This window comes from Coturnix japonica, chromosome 8, assembly GCF_054131305.1.
Source record: "Coturnix japonica strain WE chromosome 8, WE-NBRP24, whole genome shotgun sequence".
In the NCBI taxonomy this organism is placed as follows: domain Eukaryota; kingdom Metazoa; phylum Chordata; class Aves; order Galliformes; family Phasianidae; genus Coturnix; species Coturnix japonica.
In genome coordinates, this window is record NC_140670.1 from 13,365,759 (window position 1) to 13,386,778 (window position 21,020).

Here is a 21,020-nt window from a genome sequence, read left to right on the forward strand (position 1 = left end):
TGGCCACATTAGAAAGGATTTTTGTTGCCATGCAACACATGGCAGCAGAGAGGCAATCTGACACAATGACGTCTGATGTAGAAGTTCTCATGAATTAAAGGTATAAAGTTGGACTCCTTCATGAGGAAAAAACAGCATGTTAATGGAGACCAAATACTGGATGTGAGCACACTTAGGCAGTGAGTGGTGTATTTCAGCGGTGGTGACTTTAACAGCAGTCACTTCTGCTACAGGCAGAGTTTTAAAAGTAGAGCAAGTAGGCTCTTGCTCATTGGTGGTGAAAAGCAGAGATAATGGTGGTGGCTATGTTGAAAAACTGTTTTGTAGCTGGGAATTTGGTTCTATCAAATGTGTTTTAGTCTCCACAGAAATAAACAGCAGGCATTACTTTCAGAGCAAACTCTGCACTTCCAATGCTGGCTCAGATGTCATTGGTCTTCCTGACCATTCAGGCATAGTGCTGGCTCACATTCAGCCACCTGTTTACCAGCATTCTTCCTCAAGCACGTACCACTGTACAGTGTGGCTATGATCCAAGTGCAGGACCTGGCATGCAGCCTTCCTAAAGGCCATATATTTGGATATTGCCCACCCATTTAGCTTATCAAAATTCATCTCAAAAGACTGTTAAGATGTAGAAGAAACTAACTTCTACAAGCTATTTTGAATACTCCTTAATGTATTCAAGAAGATAATGGTGACAGATAATGGTAAACAGACAACTGGTATTATTAATTCTCATCTGTCTGTTTACGTTGCCTCTCACCTGTTTCTTTATCTATTTTTTATACTTTGTGAGATTCACTCATCAGAATTAACAACCATGTGTTGAACTACATCAGCCTGAATGAGAACACAGCAGTTCTGACCATGCTAATATGCACATTTTATCCTGTGGAAAGTTTTAAAAGACTTGTATACATATAGCCAGACTGCAAAAATGGGAGTGACATGGCAAAGCCAGAATGATCCAGACAGATCTAACTCTTGACAACATGAAGACAGTCTGATGAAATCATTAAAATATCTAAATGCACATGCTTCTGATTCAATCATGTGTTCTAGTTCTAAATATGTGGACTGCGAATTAGGGTTATTTATTTTAGTGCTACCAATATTTTCTTAAATGAACGCTGTGTTCTCTGACTCAGGTTCTCAATTATAAAAGGAAAAGAATATTTCTTCTACTTTCTGTCTATCTTGTCCAGTGTAAATGCACTGAAGCTACAGATGACTTTTTGCTATATGTACATCTGACAGTGATCTGAACAAAAAAGTCATCATGGTCAAATAAGGTAACAATATAGATGCAAAGTAAAACCTCGTATGTTTACATATTCAAAAAGAGAACGCATGACATCCTTAAGAATAATAACTGAAACACATTAGGACCTAAGTCTCTTCAACTTCTTTCTTGTGTACCTTGTATGTCAACATAACTTTACCTGTGTTTCAGGAAGAAACTGCAGTGCCCAGAATTAACTTTCCAGTAGTCATGACTCTTCATGATAAGGTTTTTTTGTTTGTTTGTTTTTGTTATGTCTTTTAAGAGAAAACAAAAAAGGTAAAATTCTTCTGAACTTCAATAAGTAACCTTTCTCTATTACTCAGGCATTGGTCAAGGATGTATTTGACATTTAGTGCCAACTCTGGTGTTCAGATAAGTGCCGAGCCAGAACGAGTTAAAGTAAAGACAAGGAAAGAACCACATCCCATGAGTCTATACCTTTCTACAAATAAATAGAGACTGAAGACAGCAGGTGCCAGATGCTTTGTTCATCGTGACCCAAAGCTCACTGCCTTAAGACATTTTATCAAGCTCCCTTCTTTCCTTACTTTCAGAATCCCCATTATTTTTAATTTTTCACTTTTCTTTCATTTTTCTTAACCAAGTTAAACAGATTACTGCACTGTAAATGCCCAGAGACACCACATAAAAGATACTTTATAAAAGCAGACTGTTTTGTTAATCAGAATCTCTTCACTCTTTTTGGCTTGTTACCCAAAGCAGCTCCTCAAGGCTGTCTCAGGTGCTTTTATTTGCTGTTTTTTTTTTGTTTGTTTGTTTGTTTTAAAATAATTAAACATCAAGGTAAACGCATATGAATAATAAAAAATATTTAAAAAGCTTCATTCAGCTATGCAATAGGCACAGGTAAATGTAGAAGAAGGCTTTAAATCAGTTAGAGAAGGTTGTGTACTTGCTCAAAAGCGCATTCAAATATGATCAAATGCAGTCCTATTATCCACTAGGTCATCCAAGCAATCTATGGTAATTTTTCAAAAGTTCTTCTGACTTTACATACTTGTATGTAATTTCTTTTATGTTTGTGTGAGATAACACTCAATTCTACTTGTCTTGGCTTCTCACAGGATATTAGGAGTTACACAAGGGAAAAGGTAAAAAGCGCAAGTTGACTAATGGAATCTGCAAGAGATAGATTTTTTGTCTAAATATTGGAGTGACTGTCAAGGAGACAGAAGCTCTGACCGTATATTTCATCTTCAAATTATGATTGTCATTGTTCATAGATAAAAAGAAATCTGACAGTCATCCTAAGATTTAAGATTCATAAGTAACTTCTTGATGACATATTTCATTGCATTTGATTACTGAAAATCCAACATGATCTATTTCGCTGTCGCCCTCCCCCCTTCTAATTTAAACATCATCTATAAAACTCTCATTATTCTTAGTCATCTCCAAGTCTAATTCCAAATCAAGAGTTACCAAAAAACACACACATCAATGATGATGAATTAATCAAACTATTTAAGATATATTTTAAAAGGAGCATAATAATGAGAATTAGGACAGTCCAAAACACCTGTGAACTACTGTTAAAAAGCTTACTTTGGAACTTTCAGGAAAATAAATCTATCTTTAAAACCTCTAGAGAGAACCACAAAACAAGCAAAAACTTATGGGATGTATTACTTATCATACTTGAAATATATAAATGTTAGCTTGTATGTCTGTAGTTTGGTTTTGGCTTTTCATTTCAGTCTTTGCTTTATCTCTATTACACTCATAATGAAATGAGAGTTCAACTTTCATATCACAAAAAGCAATTAGAACTTCTTGTTGCACCTTCATGTAAAAAGAACTGGTTCCTTCTCCAGAAAATAAAATTTTGCGCTATCAGAATGATTCTTTTTGAATTTTAAATAATTGATACAATATAAACTAAAATATCTATACTGATTTGACAACAGGGCTGATTACTCTCAAGATCTTGCTTTATGGATCGGATGCTTTTTGCCCTCTCAAGATGTCAGCTTGGGATCAAGTTGCGCAATTTTGTAAACTAACATAGCAACTGGCACTGGAACAGAACCACAGAATCAGTACTAATTATTCCCTTTCTGCTTGTGACAGTGCAAAAAAAACAAACAAAACACAAACAAAAAACAAGATCTGACTTCCTGATAAGCTGGCATTACGAGTACACTCCTACTTGGGACTTTTCATACACTAATTTTGTCACTCAGTTTGTTTCACTGATCAAGCCCTCTCTACAACTAAATCAAACTTTATACTCTACAGGACATACCCTTTTTCCTTTTTTTTTTTTTTTTTTTTTTTTTTAATTAAAGCATTATTTGTATTTTAACTTCTCATGGGAACCTTTCCTGACTGAACGATGTTTCCTGTACTTCTGAAATTGTCATTTACTAATGTTCCAGTGAAAAATACATCAGATAGATCCCATTTAGCTTATTATTAAACTCATCTTGCTAAAGAGATTACTTTTTTTACCATGACAGAGTGGAACAAAAATGAAAATCCTTGTGCAACAATTAACAGTTAGGAGAGGGACTCCAACCATTCTCCATACTTCCACTGTCATTGTTACCTAGAACTGTGCTACAGGGAGGAGGCAAACTTTGATCGCACAATTAGAGGCTGAGCAGGTGTCTATGTATCTCAATTTACCTTACTGTCATTTCCATCCAGTATTTCTTTTTCTTAACATATATACTTTACATCAATAATGGTTGTCATTAGTCAGCACAAATTGCTTCTGAATGACCTAATAGCTTATTTAATCTATTTATTGTAAAGTTACTCTCTTTCCTCTGATGAATTTATCAATCCATTACTTTACAGAGACAGAAACAATCTTCCAACTGAATTAACTGGGTGGGTTTTTGTTTTTTTTGTGGGGGGGAGGTGGGGATGGGGGCCATTTGCCAATTTTGCTCTCAGACTGATTCCAGCTATGCCAGGCAAGTCCTAAAGGATGATTTCCATCGAGTCTGCTTCATTTATTTCATGAGAACAAAAATGACTGTTAAGACAGGCTGCTCCCCCTCACAATTCAGCAAAAACACTGAGAATTGTCTCCCTTCTATGAAGAAGTAGTATAGATGAGACAGATGTAGTTTATCTAAGCACATCTCTGACTGCATACAGTACCTGAGAACCAGCAGTTAGTGCTGAGGAAGCTAAGCAAACGCAGGGAAATAATCACCCAGAACAGGCATGAACACTAATTCAGTTCTCTGATAGTTGTGAGAAATCACGTGTACTATCACAGGTGGTTTGGAAAGAGCTAACTCAGACTGCATTCACATTCCACCTCACTGTACATTACTTTGGCCCCAACACTTAATTAGAAGTTTACAAAAAAACAACAGCAACAAAAAAAAACAAAAGCAGAAAGACTGCAGTCTTGCTCGGTCTTAGATATCACATGGGTTGCTTGCATCCCCCTCTGTATTGCACTCCTGCAAAAGTACTTATAATCACCAGGCTTACAGCCTACTGTTCTAAATATCATCATTACATTTGGTAGGCATTCCAACAGAACCACAATACAAATCTGTTTCACTTGAGAAATAGAGACTGAAATTCCTTAGGTTTTCTAACAAAATGCTAAGTACAAATTCACCGAATTCTTCCAGTGCTTTGCTGTGTGATTTTAGGAGTCTATTTTCCCCAGCGGCATGCAAGCACTGAAACTGCATTGCATTTTGCTCTCAGCAGGTGGGAAAGTGCATACACAATGGATTATTCTCCATTCTTTACCTTCAGTTTTATGTAGCCACAGGTGGGGGGTCTTTCAGGTGATTGCTTAGCTTTACTAGGCACTTTAGAGTCATAGACAAGCTTTCTTAAAAGGGTCTTACAACACACACCAATGTTGTCAATCATGCAGTAAAAGAACTTTCTCCTCTGTAAACAGAAATAACTTTGAAAATCTCTCACATAGCAAAATATAAGGCAAACGGTATCAACAACAACAACAAAAAAAACCAAACCAAAACAAACAAACAAAAAAAAATATCAATCATCCTTCGTTGGGTAAGGTACATAATTTTTTCCCCCTTGTTACACGTATTGTTCACCTCTTCTCTCCTGTCTTTCCCCCTTTTCTCTACAGGTGCAAGCTTTCTGCTTAAGGGTATGCAAAGCTAAGGAAGGATGTCATGCCTATCATTTACTTTTCCAGTACTGAGGCTACTAAAGGACCTCAAAAACATCATAAAACAGGAGAAAAAGAGGAAGTTGTCAAGCTACTTAACATTTGCTTTCAGAGCTCTGAAAGGAACTTTGATCAGAAAACATATCATTAGATCATGAATACAGATATTCATATTCTACAAAATGTTGACAGCTTTCTGTTCTTGCATGAGGACACACAGTGAAATAACAAAGATATCCTTTTCTTTGCTGAAGGCAAAGTTATAGAAAAGAACCTTCATCCGCAGCTTCCTAACATACCACACACATTGAACAAAGAAATGCAAAATACATTGCATCCTTTTGGCAGTTCACATTTTGGAAGTAATGCACACGTTACAGCATGATGTGTGCACCATAAAGAACTGACATACAAGAGAATAAACAGTTTCATTCCTGTAATGCAGATAGTTGCTCTTCCGATTACTTAGGAAATTCATTTCTCCAACCCTTCTTCCTTTTTTCCCCCCAAGTAAGCTTACACACAATGTGGGAATTAGTACTTTGTTTCTAATGACACATCTCCTTGCAGCTCAGTAACACAAACTGCAGGAGAGCTGCCAAGGTCATGTAAGCATCCTCTCTTGCTAAACCTTTGGAGAAATGTAGCTCTAAATGGAATGTACAAATTATTTTCATCATAAGCAATATGTAGAATTGTGAACAATATTCAGCTGCAGCAGTACTTCCTGTGTGCATATCACTTTCTTAGTGCAGGGTTCAGCTATTTGAAAATAGAGATGCACAGGTTCAAAACCTGAATTCCCCAGAGGGCTTGAGGGAAGAGAGAAGTGTCATGGATGAGAGTGTGCCCAGCTTGAAAAACTTTCTGAGCAGGTGGCCAGGTTGGGGGAGGAAATGATGAGACTGAGAATTATCCAGCAATCAGAGAGAGACTGATGCATGTTACCATGCAGTGACATGGGCAGATCAACAGCACTGTCTTATACAACTGCAAGGGTGGAAAGATAAGTAAGCTTTTGACCCTGAGGATGTACTATAAAGATTATATTATATTTAACCAAGAGTTTTAGTCTGTCTGTGTATTAGAGAACAGTACAGACGGTATGCACTGTATGCAATACAGTAACACGTATATTTGTTATTAAAAACAGTAAATTCCTATTTAAACAAAGGCTACAATCAGTGCTCTAAAAACTCATTAATGGTTATGAATCAATATAAAGGGGGCCTTTTAGGAGATGTGTATAACTATGAATTTCAATACATCGTAAAACTGCCTGTAGCCAACAGCTCTATCATTTGGCCTTTCTGAGCCTAGAGACAGGAAATTTTTCATGATTTTACTATTTCTGGCCAAAAAGTTTTTAATTAAATATACCACATGATTCCAGATGTTTATTTCTTCCAATGAGGCTGTAAAAATGCCTGAACGATAAAATTGGAGGACTCCTGCAAAAAAAAAACAGGCCAGGCTGGAGTACTGGGGATCTCACAGGAGACTACATACACACTGTGTATGTACACACACAGCACTATGTGTTTTGAATGTTTCCTCTGGAAGGGCTATAATTTCAGTACCTGCTACTGGACTTTTCATAAAGGATTGCTTATTGTAAAGCTAAGCAGCAAGCCTACTAGACAATACTTAAAAAAAATTACTGGTTGTACACTCTTTGCACCATTTGATCTGCATAACAACAACAGCTTTTAGGTAGGTTTATGATTTTGGATACCATCTCTAATAAAGAAGCAATGTTTTCTGTTTTCCTGCCAACTTACAGCCATGGTTGCTTGAAGCTTGAGCATGCTCATGGTTTCTTATAACTGGCATGACAAAAAGAGTCATGTTGTGAAACAGACTCTTTCCAATTTACCAAAATCCACACTTTTTTCCCTCATTAATTATGTTCAGTTTGATGTGATATTCATATTGGTGACTAAGGCCCAGTTTCAGCAAACTAATTTCAGCAAACATGGAGAACATTACAATGACAATCTCAGAAATATGGGAAATACTGAAAAAAGAAAATGAGAGATTAGGGTTTCAACAGTCAGTTTTGGAGATACGCACTGTGGAAAAAAAAAAAAAAAAAAAAGAAACTGTAAACAGCATCTAGAAAAAAAGAAGGATGATAATTGTAAAAGGCTTCCTGAATCTTATGCTTTTAATTCTCACTGTATGCAAAACAGAAGTTTTCTCTTGAATTAGTTAAATATTGAATAAAGTTTTAACCTAAACCCAATAAACCACTTAATTTCTCTATTTTATCTTTTAAACCCTTGCCTTGAAAAGGAATACCAGTATTCCATTCCGAAATAAAAGTAGCACTCCAGGAAGTGATCTTCCTAGCATATACTCCTAGCCAGCTTGGTCACACCCCCAAATTCACTCCCAAAACACAGAACGCAGAGAATACTCACAAATTAAAACTACACATTGTCATTTAAAAAACAAGTCTGAACTTTTCTGACCATCAAGAACGACTGCACAGAACTATGCATTTCAGTACTGTACTTTGCATATCATTCTCTACCCTTTCACTCCACACTGGTTACACACAACAGGTTGTTCTCATCATTGTAATATACAAAACAATGATATTTTTAATATTAATTTTTTAATAATCTCCATTATACTGATTTGATTGCAATGGTCCTTTAGTACACAGACAATAAGTTGTTTACCCTATAAATGACAAATACATGAATCCAGTGACCTAGAAAATGCATACTTTGAACCACATTAGTCAAGGTCTCACTCAAATCCAACCACAACTTATTCCACATTTGGGAAAGACTTTGTGTTCTACAGAGAAACATGAAAGCACTGTCAGAGACAATTGCTACTCAAAAAAATGGGGGAAAGCTGATCCACAGAATACCTAGATAATTTTAATCTACCTATTCTCCTCCATACCTGAAGAGCAAACGCATCAGAAAAAAAACCAAACACTGAGTACAAAATAAACTCCAGAGTAGTCTGGAAGGGAAAACCAGAGATACGAAATTAGCTTCACCATTGAAGAAATAAAAAGGGAACTATATCTTTTACATCAGCTCCAAGCACTTGTTTTGGCATGCCTATGTGCTTAAGCAAGCAGGGGACATCCAGCAGTGGCCATGAGAAGGGCTTCCCTTCCCCACTAACACCAGAAGAAATTAACTTACAACAGATTCTGTTTTGCCTTCTTAGACATCCAAATTTTGAGGACTCCAACCAACCACTGACAGATTTTCTCTTTCCAATTACTTTACCTGAGAAAAACCAAGAAACAAAAACCAAGTCTTTCCTTAACCAAGTTTCCTCTTGTACCAGCACTCACCCTTACCAATACTTTCCTTCCCATTCTTCTATAACATACCTCATGCTTCCATTAATGCTCTTTTTCCAAAACAAAGAGCTAAAGAAAGTACTAGTAGAACAAAATTTCTCATTTCATGCAAGCAAGCCAAATGAGATTTGATTTTCCCATAGCATACTTCTCATTTTAGTCCTCTCCCAAGATGCCAAAAGAAGAGGACTGCCAGCACAACTCACAGATGGGACACGTTTCCTGGCATTTATGGGCAATGTCACAATTACTGAGTGTATCTGCTCCCAGGAAATATTTGTCCATTATTGTAAACTTGTTTTTCTTTAGGTCAGTCATCTCAGGTAAGAAGATCCTGTTTTAAGAGGTACAGAGGCTGCTTAAAAACTAGGAATATGGCTGTTCCTCATGTAAGTCATGAAAAAATTCCAAGAACTCACAGCATCTCTTCTTGATAGAGAATTTCATATATTACATCTATTTGGAGTTCTCTTATTATTATAATACTCTGAATTATTAAATAAGTTAATGCAAATATTTCCTATCTACATACACATCTTTTGTTAAAACTTTTTAAAATTTGTCAGATTAACTGAATGATAGAACACTACCCACAGTTTTTTATTATTATTATTCTCTTTTTGGACAGCACACAGTGGACTGCTTTATGCAGATATAGAGAAAAATCAATTGACAAGCATAAAGTGCAGTTCACATTAAAGAAATCTAACTAATTATGATAAGTTGCTACGTAAATTGCTTTGTGACTTTCCCAGCAATCAATTTTAAACTCTAAATAAGCCTCTGGCTTGAAAATACAATGAGTACCTAACAACTGTGTCAATATAAACAACGGAGAAGACTGCAATGATAATATATACAGGATAATTATCTTTCTGGAAGTAAGTTTTTATGCTAAGCAATTTCCTTTTCTTTTTATGCCTGTGATTTAAACATAGAACAGCTTTTCAGAGTGTAAGGATATCAAGTTGAAGGCCTTCAAAAATATGGACTTAGTTTATTAATATTTAAGAAGTATACATCATTTTTATAATTTTACTTGAAAATCTGAAGGGCCATTAAAAAATTTAGATCTGATCCTTGTAGGACAAACATATGCGATTAGTTTAGATGAACTCGAGAATATTTATGTCTAAAATCTAATCATGCTGAGAAAACATAGGTAGAACAGGTAAACCCCTGGAGTATGGAACTTTCACATATATGAGAAATTACTCCTTCTCTTTCTCTAAAATTTCTACATTCTTATCTTCAACACCAATCACTGAAAACAGTAGGTCTCTTTAGCTGCCTATTAGATTGTAATAGGAAATTTGGATCACGTGATGCGCATAATGCATTCGAAAAAGGTACACTTCTGCCTCAGCCCAGGACGTAACTCCTACAGTAAGAGGCTGGATTGTGTGTATGACATATCATAAAAATCAGCCAGAAAACAAACTGTATAGCCAAACCAGATCATCGCTAAAAACTGTAATAACGAAAATCCACTGAGTACAATAGCGAAGCAAAAAAATAGTCAAGAATAAACTGGAGTGCCAACTTCGGGACTTTCTAGAACAGACTGCATGCCTACATGCTAGTGCTTGTCCATGAACACTAAAGTTTTGAAAAGACTTCATTCCAAAACAATTCCTCACCACACTTATCAGAAGAAAAGAGAAACAGAAAGCAGGAAGATACCTTCTTTTCCTTTCAGTTTCTTCCCAAAAAACTGTTTTATAAGATTACCTTCAGAAGGCTACTAAGAAATATTCCACCCCTGAAATTTTAGGCACTGCTGAATGCAGTTTAAGACTTTCAGTCTCAAATTGGACCATTTGAAAAAAATAAGAATGTGCTTCATTCAGGTGATTCAAACATATTCCTAGAGTAAATAATTTTCTTTTTCATATGGATACACATAAATTCAAATGAGAATATAAAAGAGAAAAAGTAATTTTTGAGTGTATCAGAATGCTTAGATAATTAACTAAGTATTTAAAAAAATAGGACAGTGGATTTGTTCAGGAAGTTCTTAAAAGCCAAAATAGACTGGAACTATTAAAACTTGGCATAAATCCAATCCAAGGCTCTAAAAACTACCTACATAAATACAGGCTTAGCTCTTAATAGAGACTGATTCTTCTTCCTTCTACCAGTAACCCATGGGGCAGACTTACCACTAGTTGTTCCCAGAAGCAAGATCTCAGGGAAAAAAGACCATTTGTAAAATATTACTGGGAACCAAATACCTTTGGCAAATGAACACATTCTCAAGTAATTCAAGTTCTAGACAATGTTATAAAATATTGTTTGCACAAAGAGCAAGCATTCAGCACAATTTCTCATTTTTATTATTTCAAAATTTTGTTTCTCAAGAGATAACACAATAAATTACTATTTTCACCAGCAAATGGAAAGCACTGCCCTTTTAGGGAGGCATCTTGAGTCAGAATGAAACAAAGAAACTTCCTTACCATTGCAATTAGGTAATATAAACATATAACATAGCTCAGGGGAGGAGAAGAAACAGCTTTTTTCTGCACATTAAAAATATTGACCTTAAAATTACAATATTACAATTTTATTTTCCATCAATTTTAACAATATTATGTATTTTAAAGCATTATTTAAATATTTTGTTTATACTCAATAAACTGATATTGATTAAAATACCAGGGGCATACAAGCCAAAAATGACAAAAATACATTTCTACAACAATAAGAAATGGATTTCCTTTTAGACATCTTGTTAGATCGTCTGGACAAGTAAGAAGAAAAAAAGCAAGGCCTGTTTTCTTTCATTAAGAAATTTTGAAACTAGTACAATGGATTTATTTTATTTTATTTTTATTTTTTTTAAAGGGAGCATGGGTGTTTATAAACTGACTTTTTTTTTTTTTTTTTTTTTTTAAATCTGGATGTTACAGATGGAAAGGTGATTATGGTGAAAATGGGAAAAGAAACAAGAAAGGAACACTCACCTGTACCCAAAGATTATGGTTTTCAGGAAAGTCTACACAAAGGATGAACCTCTAGAAAGAAACCCTTCCCCAGCGGCAGTCAGCCCTTAAATGGGGTCTAGGCGAGGTGGAGCCAGGCTCCACCACTTCCAGTCACAAAGGTGAATTGCCTTCACCTGTGCTCCCACAGCTGACTCAGTGCTTGCCTCAGGTGATCAGCCAGTGGCTCAGGCCATAACTCAACAGTTCCCACACACCAGGTAAGAGAAGTGTACAAATTTCACACAACTAAATCAGATAAAGATAAAATAATAATTTTAATAATACCCCTAGGAATTTGTTATCATTGTTTTGAAAATAAAACAAAAACAAAACTAGCTATAAAATTACTACTTTTGGAAGACTTGTCTAAAAGGTCATTACTTAGGTCTCATAAAAAGAGATTTTTTTTCTAATTCCTGAATTTTATTTGTTAAAACAGTCAACTTGCAGAAGTCCAGGGTCGGTCTGGAAATAACATGCTGAATATATAAATACAAAAGTTTTAAGTTGCAAAGCACAACACAAATTCAACATGATTTGCTTCCCCTAGCAAAATTCACAGTAACATACAGTGAAAACTGTCCAAGTAAAACTCCACCATTCAGATACACTCAGTTTGTTCCTGATCTTCCTCCCAAGCCCTCCAAATCAATTCACAGCTATACCAAACCATTTGCCAGCCTTTCAGATTTTGGTAAACAAGCTTCTCCGGGGACAAATAAGAGTATATACAAACATACAGCATGCTTCTTTCATTTTGGGTTGAAAACTGCCAATATTTTACATATGCATCAGCTGATTTAATCACTTTTTATAACACTGAAAGCATTCACAGAGAAAAAAAAATCAAAGATGTTCAGAATAGAACCTAAAATAGCACAGCTAAGTATTTCACTTTTTCTTGGATATTTTTCTATTGACTCCAATTAAGAGTTTATGGGCTTGTGAACTTGGACATTTTTCTTTGTATAAAAGGTGTCGATGGAGTTGATAAGCCCTGCCAGTAGGTTATTCCAAGGTTCATTTACAATGCTTGGAATTTTGGAAAGATTTCTTAATGACTTCCTCATGAACACATGCTCACATATATGCATATGTATTTATCCTAAAACTTATTGGAGCATGTCATCCTCTCTTTTAAAGCCAATTTTAATGCTAATTTATTTATTTATTTATTTATGGATGATACATACTTCTCTGTTCACAATATATAATTGTACTTAATCATCAACAAAATTTTCAGCACATGATTAGCATGCAAAGCAGAATACTTCTGGGAAGAGGAAAGACAGGAGAAATACAGAATTATGTGAAGAGCTAATAAGGGGAAAATGTTGGCAATCGGAGGAATATAATTTTCTGCTTTCATAGCAGGTGAGTAGGCACTCTCAAACCCCTGAGAAGACAACAATAAGCTATAGACCTGAACCGACACCCATATAGACACATGCCGTACCTACTAGATCAACAGTATTCCTACACTGCCACAGAAGACAAGCCCTATCAGACAACTTCTGTTGCGTAAAGCTACTAGCACCTTTACGGTAAAGCCAGCCATGAGACCACACCTCTAATTTTTCATTATCTAAATAAACAGGTCTAAGGATATGTGCTTTTTACTATTTATTATTATATATTTTTAATTTATTTTTACAGATTTTTATAATACTCTTTAGTCCTACTTATTATCTACTTACTATGCCTTTAATCCAACAGCAGAAATCCAACCTCAAAGTAAATATGCTTACCAGGTATCACCTGAAATCAAAGCCACAGCATGCACATACCTTGGAATTTTTATTTCTTTCTTTATTTTCCCATACACCATATCAAGTTACACAAGTACCAGGAAACAGCCTGGTAGCCATCTAATCTCTGGCACAACAGTGATATAGGCTGCAAAGAACAAAAGTCCAGTCTGTTACTTTCCTCACCCTTCCCATCTTCATCACTGTCTGCCCAGTTCTTCCTCAAGTTTTCAAATAATTAGGTATCTGCTAATGATGCCTTGACTTACACTACTGCAGAATTTGAAAACACACTAAAATCTAGTTACCATTAATTCATAAATACAAGATCGACTTAGATTTTGATATTCCAGTATAAAAATTATCTCTACACTAATTATTTATGCAGTCACAATTTAGAAAACACTTAAAATATTAAGGCCTCTGTGGAATCAAATGTGCAATGTTCAAAACACTGAGTGTTGTTGCTCTGGTTTCAAGCTGAAAAATGTTGTAAGCTTTAAACATTTCTTCTTTTACAGAACAATAATGAAAGAACTTGGAATGTGCTCTTCCTGACTGCTCCAGTTTTTCACCTGCTCCCTGAACTTTTTGCTCCATTGGTATGCAGATGGAATTAAAGAGTTTGCCCAAGGTGCTTTTTAATTTCTAAGTACTAGTGAAAAAGGAAATTGAACAATGATCTGCCTTTATTGCTTAAAAACAGAGAAGAATGAATCCCATTTTACTGCAATGAAAACATGTTAACGTTTCAAAATTACAGCCCTAAATTGTTAAAATGCCAAAAAGCTGTCTCTTTACAAATATTAGAAACTTTATTCTCTCAAAATTACCCGCTCTACATGTAATGATCTACTTAGCAACATTTAAGCACTTTAACCTCTATGCTTTTTCTCTCACACATAAAAACAAACAAACAAACAAAAAAAAAACCACCACCAACAACAACCCTGAATGGTATTATCCATAGATTTGTTTTCCCAGTAGGCTACCTTTAACTCCTCTTTAACATGAGTTAAAATCTCTAATCTTGACAGGTATGGTTTTCTCATGTAATACAGAGAACACAGTGCCTTTCAAGTAAAGTGCCAATGCAGTGGTAACTAATACATAAGAGGGCCTCTCTGTGAAGTTTACCACCTTGCAGGAGTCCATGCCAATAAAAGTTTAGTTTTTACCTCTATGATTGGTGAGGTCTCTGGATCCTGAGGGTAGAGGTGTATAGCTCATCTCTGGTGAAATGGAGGCTGCATCACTGGAGGCCTGTGTGATAAAAGAATACTATCAGTATTTTGAGCAAAGGTCAGTAAGTAGAGACAATGCCCCTGTAAGATGAGTATTGTGATGTGCATACAGATGCACAGAATCAACAGTCATAGAAGACTACTGAGAATTGAAAGAAAATTTAATTTGTTTTCATCAAAACCACTTTCAATCTTGCAAGGAAGCTGTACTCAGAAGTTTGCACTATTATATCTATTATATTAGATATTGCTGCTAGAAAATATTGCCATACAGCTCACAGCTTTAAAGAATTACCAACTTAACGAGGAAAACTTTGGGTGGCATTAATCATGTTCCTTTTAGTTAAGTAGAAAAATATTTACCTGAAGGAATTGTCCACAAGCCAAAAAAAAAAAAAAAAAAAAAGCAAAAAAAAAAAAGCCAGATTTCAAAATTCCACTGTTATGTAAGCTAAGCAAAGGGATCTCTTAAGAATGATAATGCCTATAAGGTTCAAAAGCTGTACAAGGATCTAGGTTAATATAACAAACCGTTAAAAACCACATGAGATTTCTAAATCGTTTAAAGAAGTATTAAGAAGAGTTACTAAGAAGAAAATGTTAAGGGAGAAGAAAGGAAACTCATTTTTTTCTCCATAATAAAGAAAAAATTCAAGATCCTACGATTCTGAATTGAAAACATTCAACTGTGAATTTACAGTTTTCTGTAAACTGGTCATAATCTGGTTGAAGAAAAAGTTTCATCTGAAGGAAATAGAAACTTAAAGCCAAGGAAAGCCGTGTTTACCATCTTGCTTTTTAGTTATTGAGTAGTGGGTTCTCATTCTTAGCTGATATGAAAATAACAGATCTTGTTGGTGAATATGAATCCTCATTATAGTGTTTTAAAAATTTGGTTTGAATTAGGCGGATAGATAGCATGGTAGTGATGTGCCCAGCGTCCACTAAAAGTTATATGACAATTTCCAATAGAAAAGATAAAGGAAATACAGAGCAAACAACAACAATAACAACAACAAACAAACAAACAAAAAGCCCTAGCAACACAAAATCTAAACTCCTGAAATTCATAATGATTTCTTAAGGGAAACCTTAAAATAGTTATCTTCTATTCCTGTTATTCCCGTTTGATATTTTAGCTTACAAATTGCAAAGTTACTCCAAGCAATTCACAAAAATCTCTTATTGTTTTTAATTAATCATATATATGAAATGAATTCAAAACTAGATTCACAAAGGCTAGTAAAGATGAAAGCATAAGATTTCTTTGGGAAAAAAAAGAAAGCTTGTAACCCAGCTAAACTCGAGTACATACAGCAATTCACAAAAATGAAAATCACCAATAGTTTGTTAAAGAACTCTTTATCTCTGTTATAGCTGTACAGATTGTAGTACATTAAAATTGTGCAAGGGTAAGAGACTGAGTAATTAGTATACTAAGCTTTTGTTTTCCAAGGCCCGCGTTGAATTTCAGTCAGATTTGTCAGACCACACAGTCACGTTTTAGCACTTCGTAAAAATCAGGATATAATAGGAAAACACATCATATTTCAAAAAAGACAGGTTTGACAAAACAGCAAAGATGCTATGTACGAGGTATGAAGAGCACTCTAGAAAATCCTCTGTCCTCTTTCTTAGCAGTGACTATGCACCCTCCTTTTCAGAGAGGTAATACTGTAAATACAACTTTTGCTTTCAGACAAAGTGAATAATCTTGATTTTAGTGAACTGTAAACATGCAGCTCTACCTACACTGGACTACCAAGGGATTGGAGATCATCCCTCTGATGAGCAATATTGTCTGAGGACAAAAAATATCTCATAGGATGAGATGGATGCCTCTAACATTCAGCAGTATGCTGAAGTAAGTTCCAGGAGCAGGTATGTGTTCACAGCTATCTGTTTTCTTTTGGTTTGGAAATTCTGGGTAAGACAAGTATAAAAATGTCACTACCTATTTAACATAAGGCTTCATCCCTATAAATTATTTCAAAAAACCGGAGGAATAAGTGGTCACATACTGTACACCCTAGATGTTATCTGCCTATTCAAGTGTGCTTAGCTGAGACTTTGATAATAGTGAAGGTTTCTCTTTGGTACTTTTAATCTCAATTTAGACTGTTGACAGCTTGATGATAGCTTTTCCTAAAATTACTGGAGGAGACTTTGCCTTTTCAGCAGTATACCACTGACTGAGCAAAATTCAAGAGCTTCTAAAAAGCATACTGAAGTGAAGGGGCAATTTAGCTTTATTTCAAATTTTAGGAAAAGCAGGAAAGGTTTGTTTATTGATGTTTTGCTGCAATTTTACGTACAGTATATAATTCCCTGTCAAATATGGAAAAGTTTCATTAACTCTGAGCTAAGTATTCAGTTAGAGCAACTTTAGTTCTATGGAATATCATCCATGGTTATGATTGTTTTGCACAAACAATGTCTGGAACTCTGAATCATGTTTCTGAGTAAACCTGTGCACCAGCAGAAAGACAATTTGTTTTCCCTACTGCAGAATGGCATTTGGCCCCAAATATTTTCCAAAGATATTTGTATAGATTATATTATTCTTGATATTCACAAGGATATTTTGACAGCGATTGCACTGGCATGTGACAGTTGTGTCTTCAAGTACACATATGCATCAGAAGTTCAAGTTGCAATGCAGAAGAAGGTAATTACAAAAAGCTGGATAAAATAAGTAGTAGCTTCATTGTTATACGTACAGGTCACCAAATAGCTCAGTGAAGAAATTCTAATAGTATTATTACTAGAAGCAGTCATCTCTGAAAGCATTCTAGCCACCCAAATGTTGCAGTATATCATAGTACAAGGCATAGAAGTTACAAGACCAATAGTTACTTGCAGCCTTAGCTGCAATATTGCACATAGCCAAATATTTGCTAAATTGAAGTCTCTACCTGTCTTAGCATTAGCCTGTAGATTTCGTAGGAATTAGGATACGATACATTCTCTCAAAGAGTAAGATATATCATATTATGCTATATTGGCTATAACAGAATATCCTCAACACTTGTTAACAGTTTATACTCTTCTATTTTTGGCACGTAACATAACTTGTATTTGGATGCAGATATTTCTCTAGTAATATTTCTCCTCGATATGTGAGAGATCATTGTTATTTCTCTGACATGCGACAATTCTTTACACATCCATACATAGCAATAACAGAAGTAGTCATCAATATATTATTGTGACTAATTTTACAATACAGGGAAAATAGCAGCATTTTAGCTGCTTCCTGAAAACTTTAACAGATATGCAAAGCACTTATGGAATTACACGGTAAGTGAAATTGTTTCAATGCACACATACAGAGGGAGATTTCTTTAGCTAAATACATTTAATTCAAATGCAAAGCCACAGAGGGAAATCTTTGTTTATTATTAGTAAATGCACCTGTAGTCAAGGCTTAACTACATTTGAACTTGATTATTATAATTCAAGAAAAGTATAATAAAGTTTGCATCATCTTCTGTTTAGTTTAAGGATTAATCTCAAATCACATGGGCACACAGTGGCAACAGCCTTCAATAATTTCTATGCATCTTAAAACTTTACCTAAATCTACATCTACCAATAGGACAGCAGCTTGTCAATTCACTCCCTAACACTGGCTACTGTAGCTCACATCTCCAGGTTTTCAGTATATTAGACCGTCTAGATTTGTTCTCATTTGAGATAAAACATACAGATATATTCCACAGACCTGCTCAGCCATATTAAAAAACAATAACAATAAAAAAATCATAAATATAACTAGAAACTCATCATTTACATATGAGATATTAATTTATGTATATTAGTCATGTATTCACATGTGATCAGAAACATAGCCTAACTATTAACAGAAAAAAAAATAAATTGTATTAATTGTGGGTTGAATTTATTACATGCTTGGAGAGAGTATCAAAACACTACTCCAGAGGGAATGTTTCTTTCCATAAATTTGCACAGCACCAAGCACAATGAGGCTTTAACTTCACTATGAGGTCTTTGAGAACCTCGAGACAGCATAAGATATTACAGGAAACAACCAAGACATTGAACACTCTATTCTAGGGATGATGACATTTATTTACAACATATTTGCTTTTTTGTGAACTCAGGAACCTTACAGAAGAATTACTAGCGAAAGAAAGAGACAAAGAAAAAAAAAAAAAAAAGATAAGGAAACTAGAAAAATATGTTAAGGCAGACAATGAGAATGCAGCAGGCTACAAAAGCAAAAAGTCTTGCTTTTCCCCTCTTGTCAATTAGGATGCAGGTTTCCAACAAGCCAGTGCTTCTGTAACCAATCACAATTTGCTCTTACACTTAGAAGTACAAACAAGTGACATGGCACAATACACAGGAAACACAGTTCCCCTCCTCCACAGGCAAACACAGCTAACAACAGATTAGCACTTGCTTCTACTAAACTTCCAGCATAAATTAAAGGCATTTTAATAAGGGAGGGGAAGAAGAGGGGAAAGGTGCATGGTTTTGCTACAACTTGCTTGATCTCTGTACATTTACTCAAGACCTCCTTGCACTGCATAGAATCAGTGATTTATTTCAAAACTGATTTTAGATACCAGATCATGGTACTGAAATAAAACAGGAGAACAGCAAGAAAGTGTTGTGTGGAAGGAAAGGGTGCGACTTTGTGTAAATATCAGGTTTTGGTGAAGATCACAAAGATCTGAATGACTTTCTTTTATCAGTAGCCACTGAACAAAATAAAAATAAAGAAGTAATTTAGCCAGTTCTAATAAAGAAGACAAACACTATCTGACTACTGCAATCTAATACATAATTTTAATTTACTACAAATGCATCTCAATAAACAGATTTTTTTTTTTTTTTTTTTTTTTTTTTGGTGTGTGTGTGCGTGAACTATACCAAAGAAAGTTTTTTTTTCTTATCAATATTGAAGAAAATTCATAGGAAAAGAAGGGAATGTAAGGGCAGGTATAAGTAGGGTTAAAGGATTTATTGGCTTTCTTCTTCTTCTGCCTACTAGTCTAATAACCTTAATTGTAAAAAAATAAGCAACAAGCACAAGCCTGAACTCTCAGGTTTGCCATCACAACTTCTAGTATGATGTGAAAGCGAAAAATGTTTTTCTAGTATGCAAACATAGAGGTTAGCATGAAGGGAAAAAAATGAATAGGGTAGTACTTTCTAAATTTCAGAGGAAATTGAAATCAGGCCCACAGTGGCAACTGGCTCTCAAGAGTATGGGAACTAAAGAAAAAGCACATTAGTTTGATGCCTGAATTCTCCTATTCAAGGAATAAAAAGACAATATTTGGTTGGTACTACTAAGGGAATATTTTGTGTAGAATCAGGATATACTGCATCAAAACAAATTTGTGGAGACCAATGGTTCAAAAAATACAAATGGACTGCTATTTTTGGCAACCACACACATTCTTTCAAATACTTTCAGCTGCTGAAGGAAATAAAGGGGGGAACTGAATTTCAGATAAGCCAGTCTTTTTTGAGTCATGGCTTAAGAAACAGCAAAAGTTAAATGAGACTCTTTCCAAATTAAATTTCTCTACCCGTCATTTCCCTTTTATATACATAAATGTCAGAATAAACCTGCATTTATCCAATACATTCATACCGGTGTTAGCAAAAAATGCTGCAACTTATTTCTGATGTTTCTGAGTTCAATAAATATCACAAGTGTTTCAGCTATAATCGAGAGTGTGACTTTGAACTAAGCAAATACTCATTAAAGACATTTTGCCTTGCTATTTTCATCTCTGATGCTGCTAATAAAATAGACCAAATTGCTGTAGTACCAGGAAGACAAGGAGAAGAGTGATTTTATATTTTGGTTGACCTTCCAATTCCAACGACCTTTAACAAGGAAAGAGGATTTTGCTTATTTAACAGAAGTAGCGGAGCTGAAGAAGATGCAAAGCGTTTCAGAAAATATTTCCCTAATTCTCATATAAGAGAGATTTTCACTTCTCACTTGAATTTACTTAAACTTTTGGTTTGCATTTCATATTAAATTGCAAGGTTGAAAGCAGGGTACAACTGGATCAAAGATGTAAATTAACATAAGATAATTCTTATGCGTTTAAGCTTAATTGAGTGTAATCGATACATCTGGTGTGCAGCCAAATTCAACTATTGTGAAAAGCACCTAATGTATGGACATTATTTTTGGACTACTAAATGCCAGAAAATAATGACCTGGCATTCAGCTTTGGTGAATCAGACCTTGAATTTTCATCTAAGAGCAGTTTTGAATTATTACTGAA

General features: G+C 35.0%; 1 protein-coding gene across 5 annotated transcripts in view; it reads right to left on the bottom strand.

The window, feature by feature from the left end:
• LRMDA (leucine rich melanocyte differentiation associated) overlaps positions 1–21,020 on the bottom strand; it is a 628,583-nt gene that overhangs the window by 84,878 nt on the left and 522,685 nt on the right. For all 5 annotated transcript variants that reach the window (XM_085554243.1, XM_085554242.1, XM_085554245.1 and 2 more), the window contains one exon: positions 14,677–14,761. In XM_085554243.1, the coding sequence (XP_085410369.1) occupies positions 14,677–14,761 (85 nt within the window). The remainder of the gene's footprint in view (positions 1–14,676; positions 14,762–21,020) is intronic.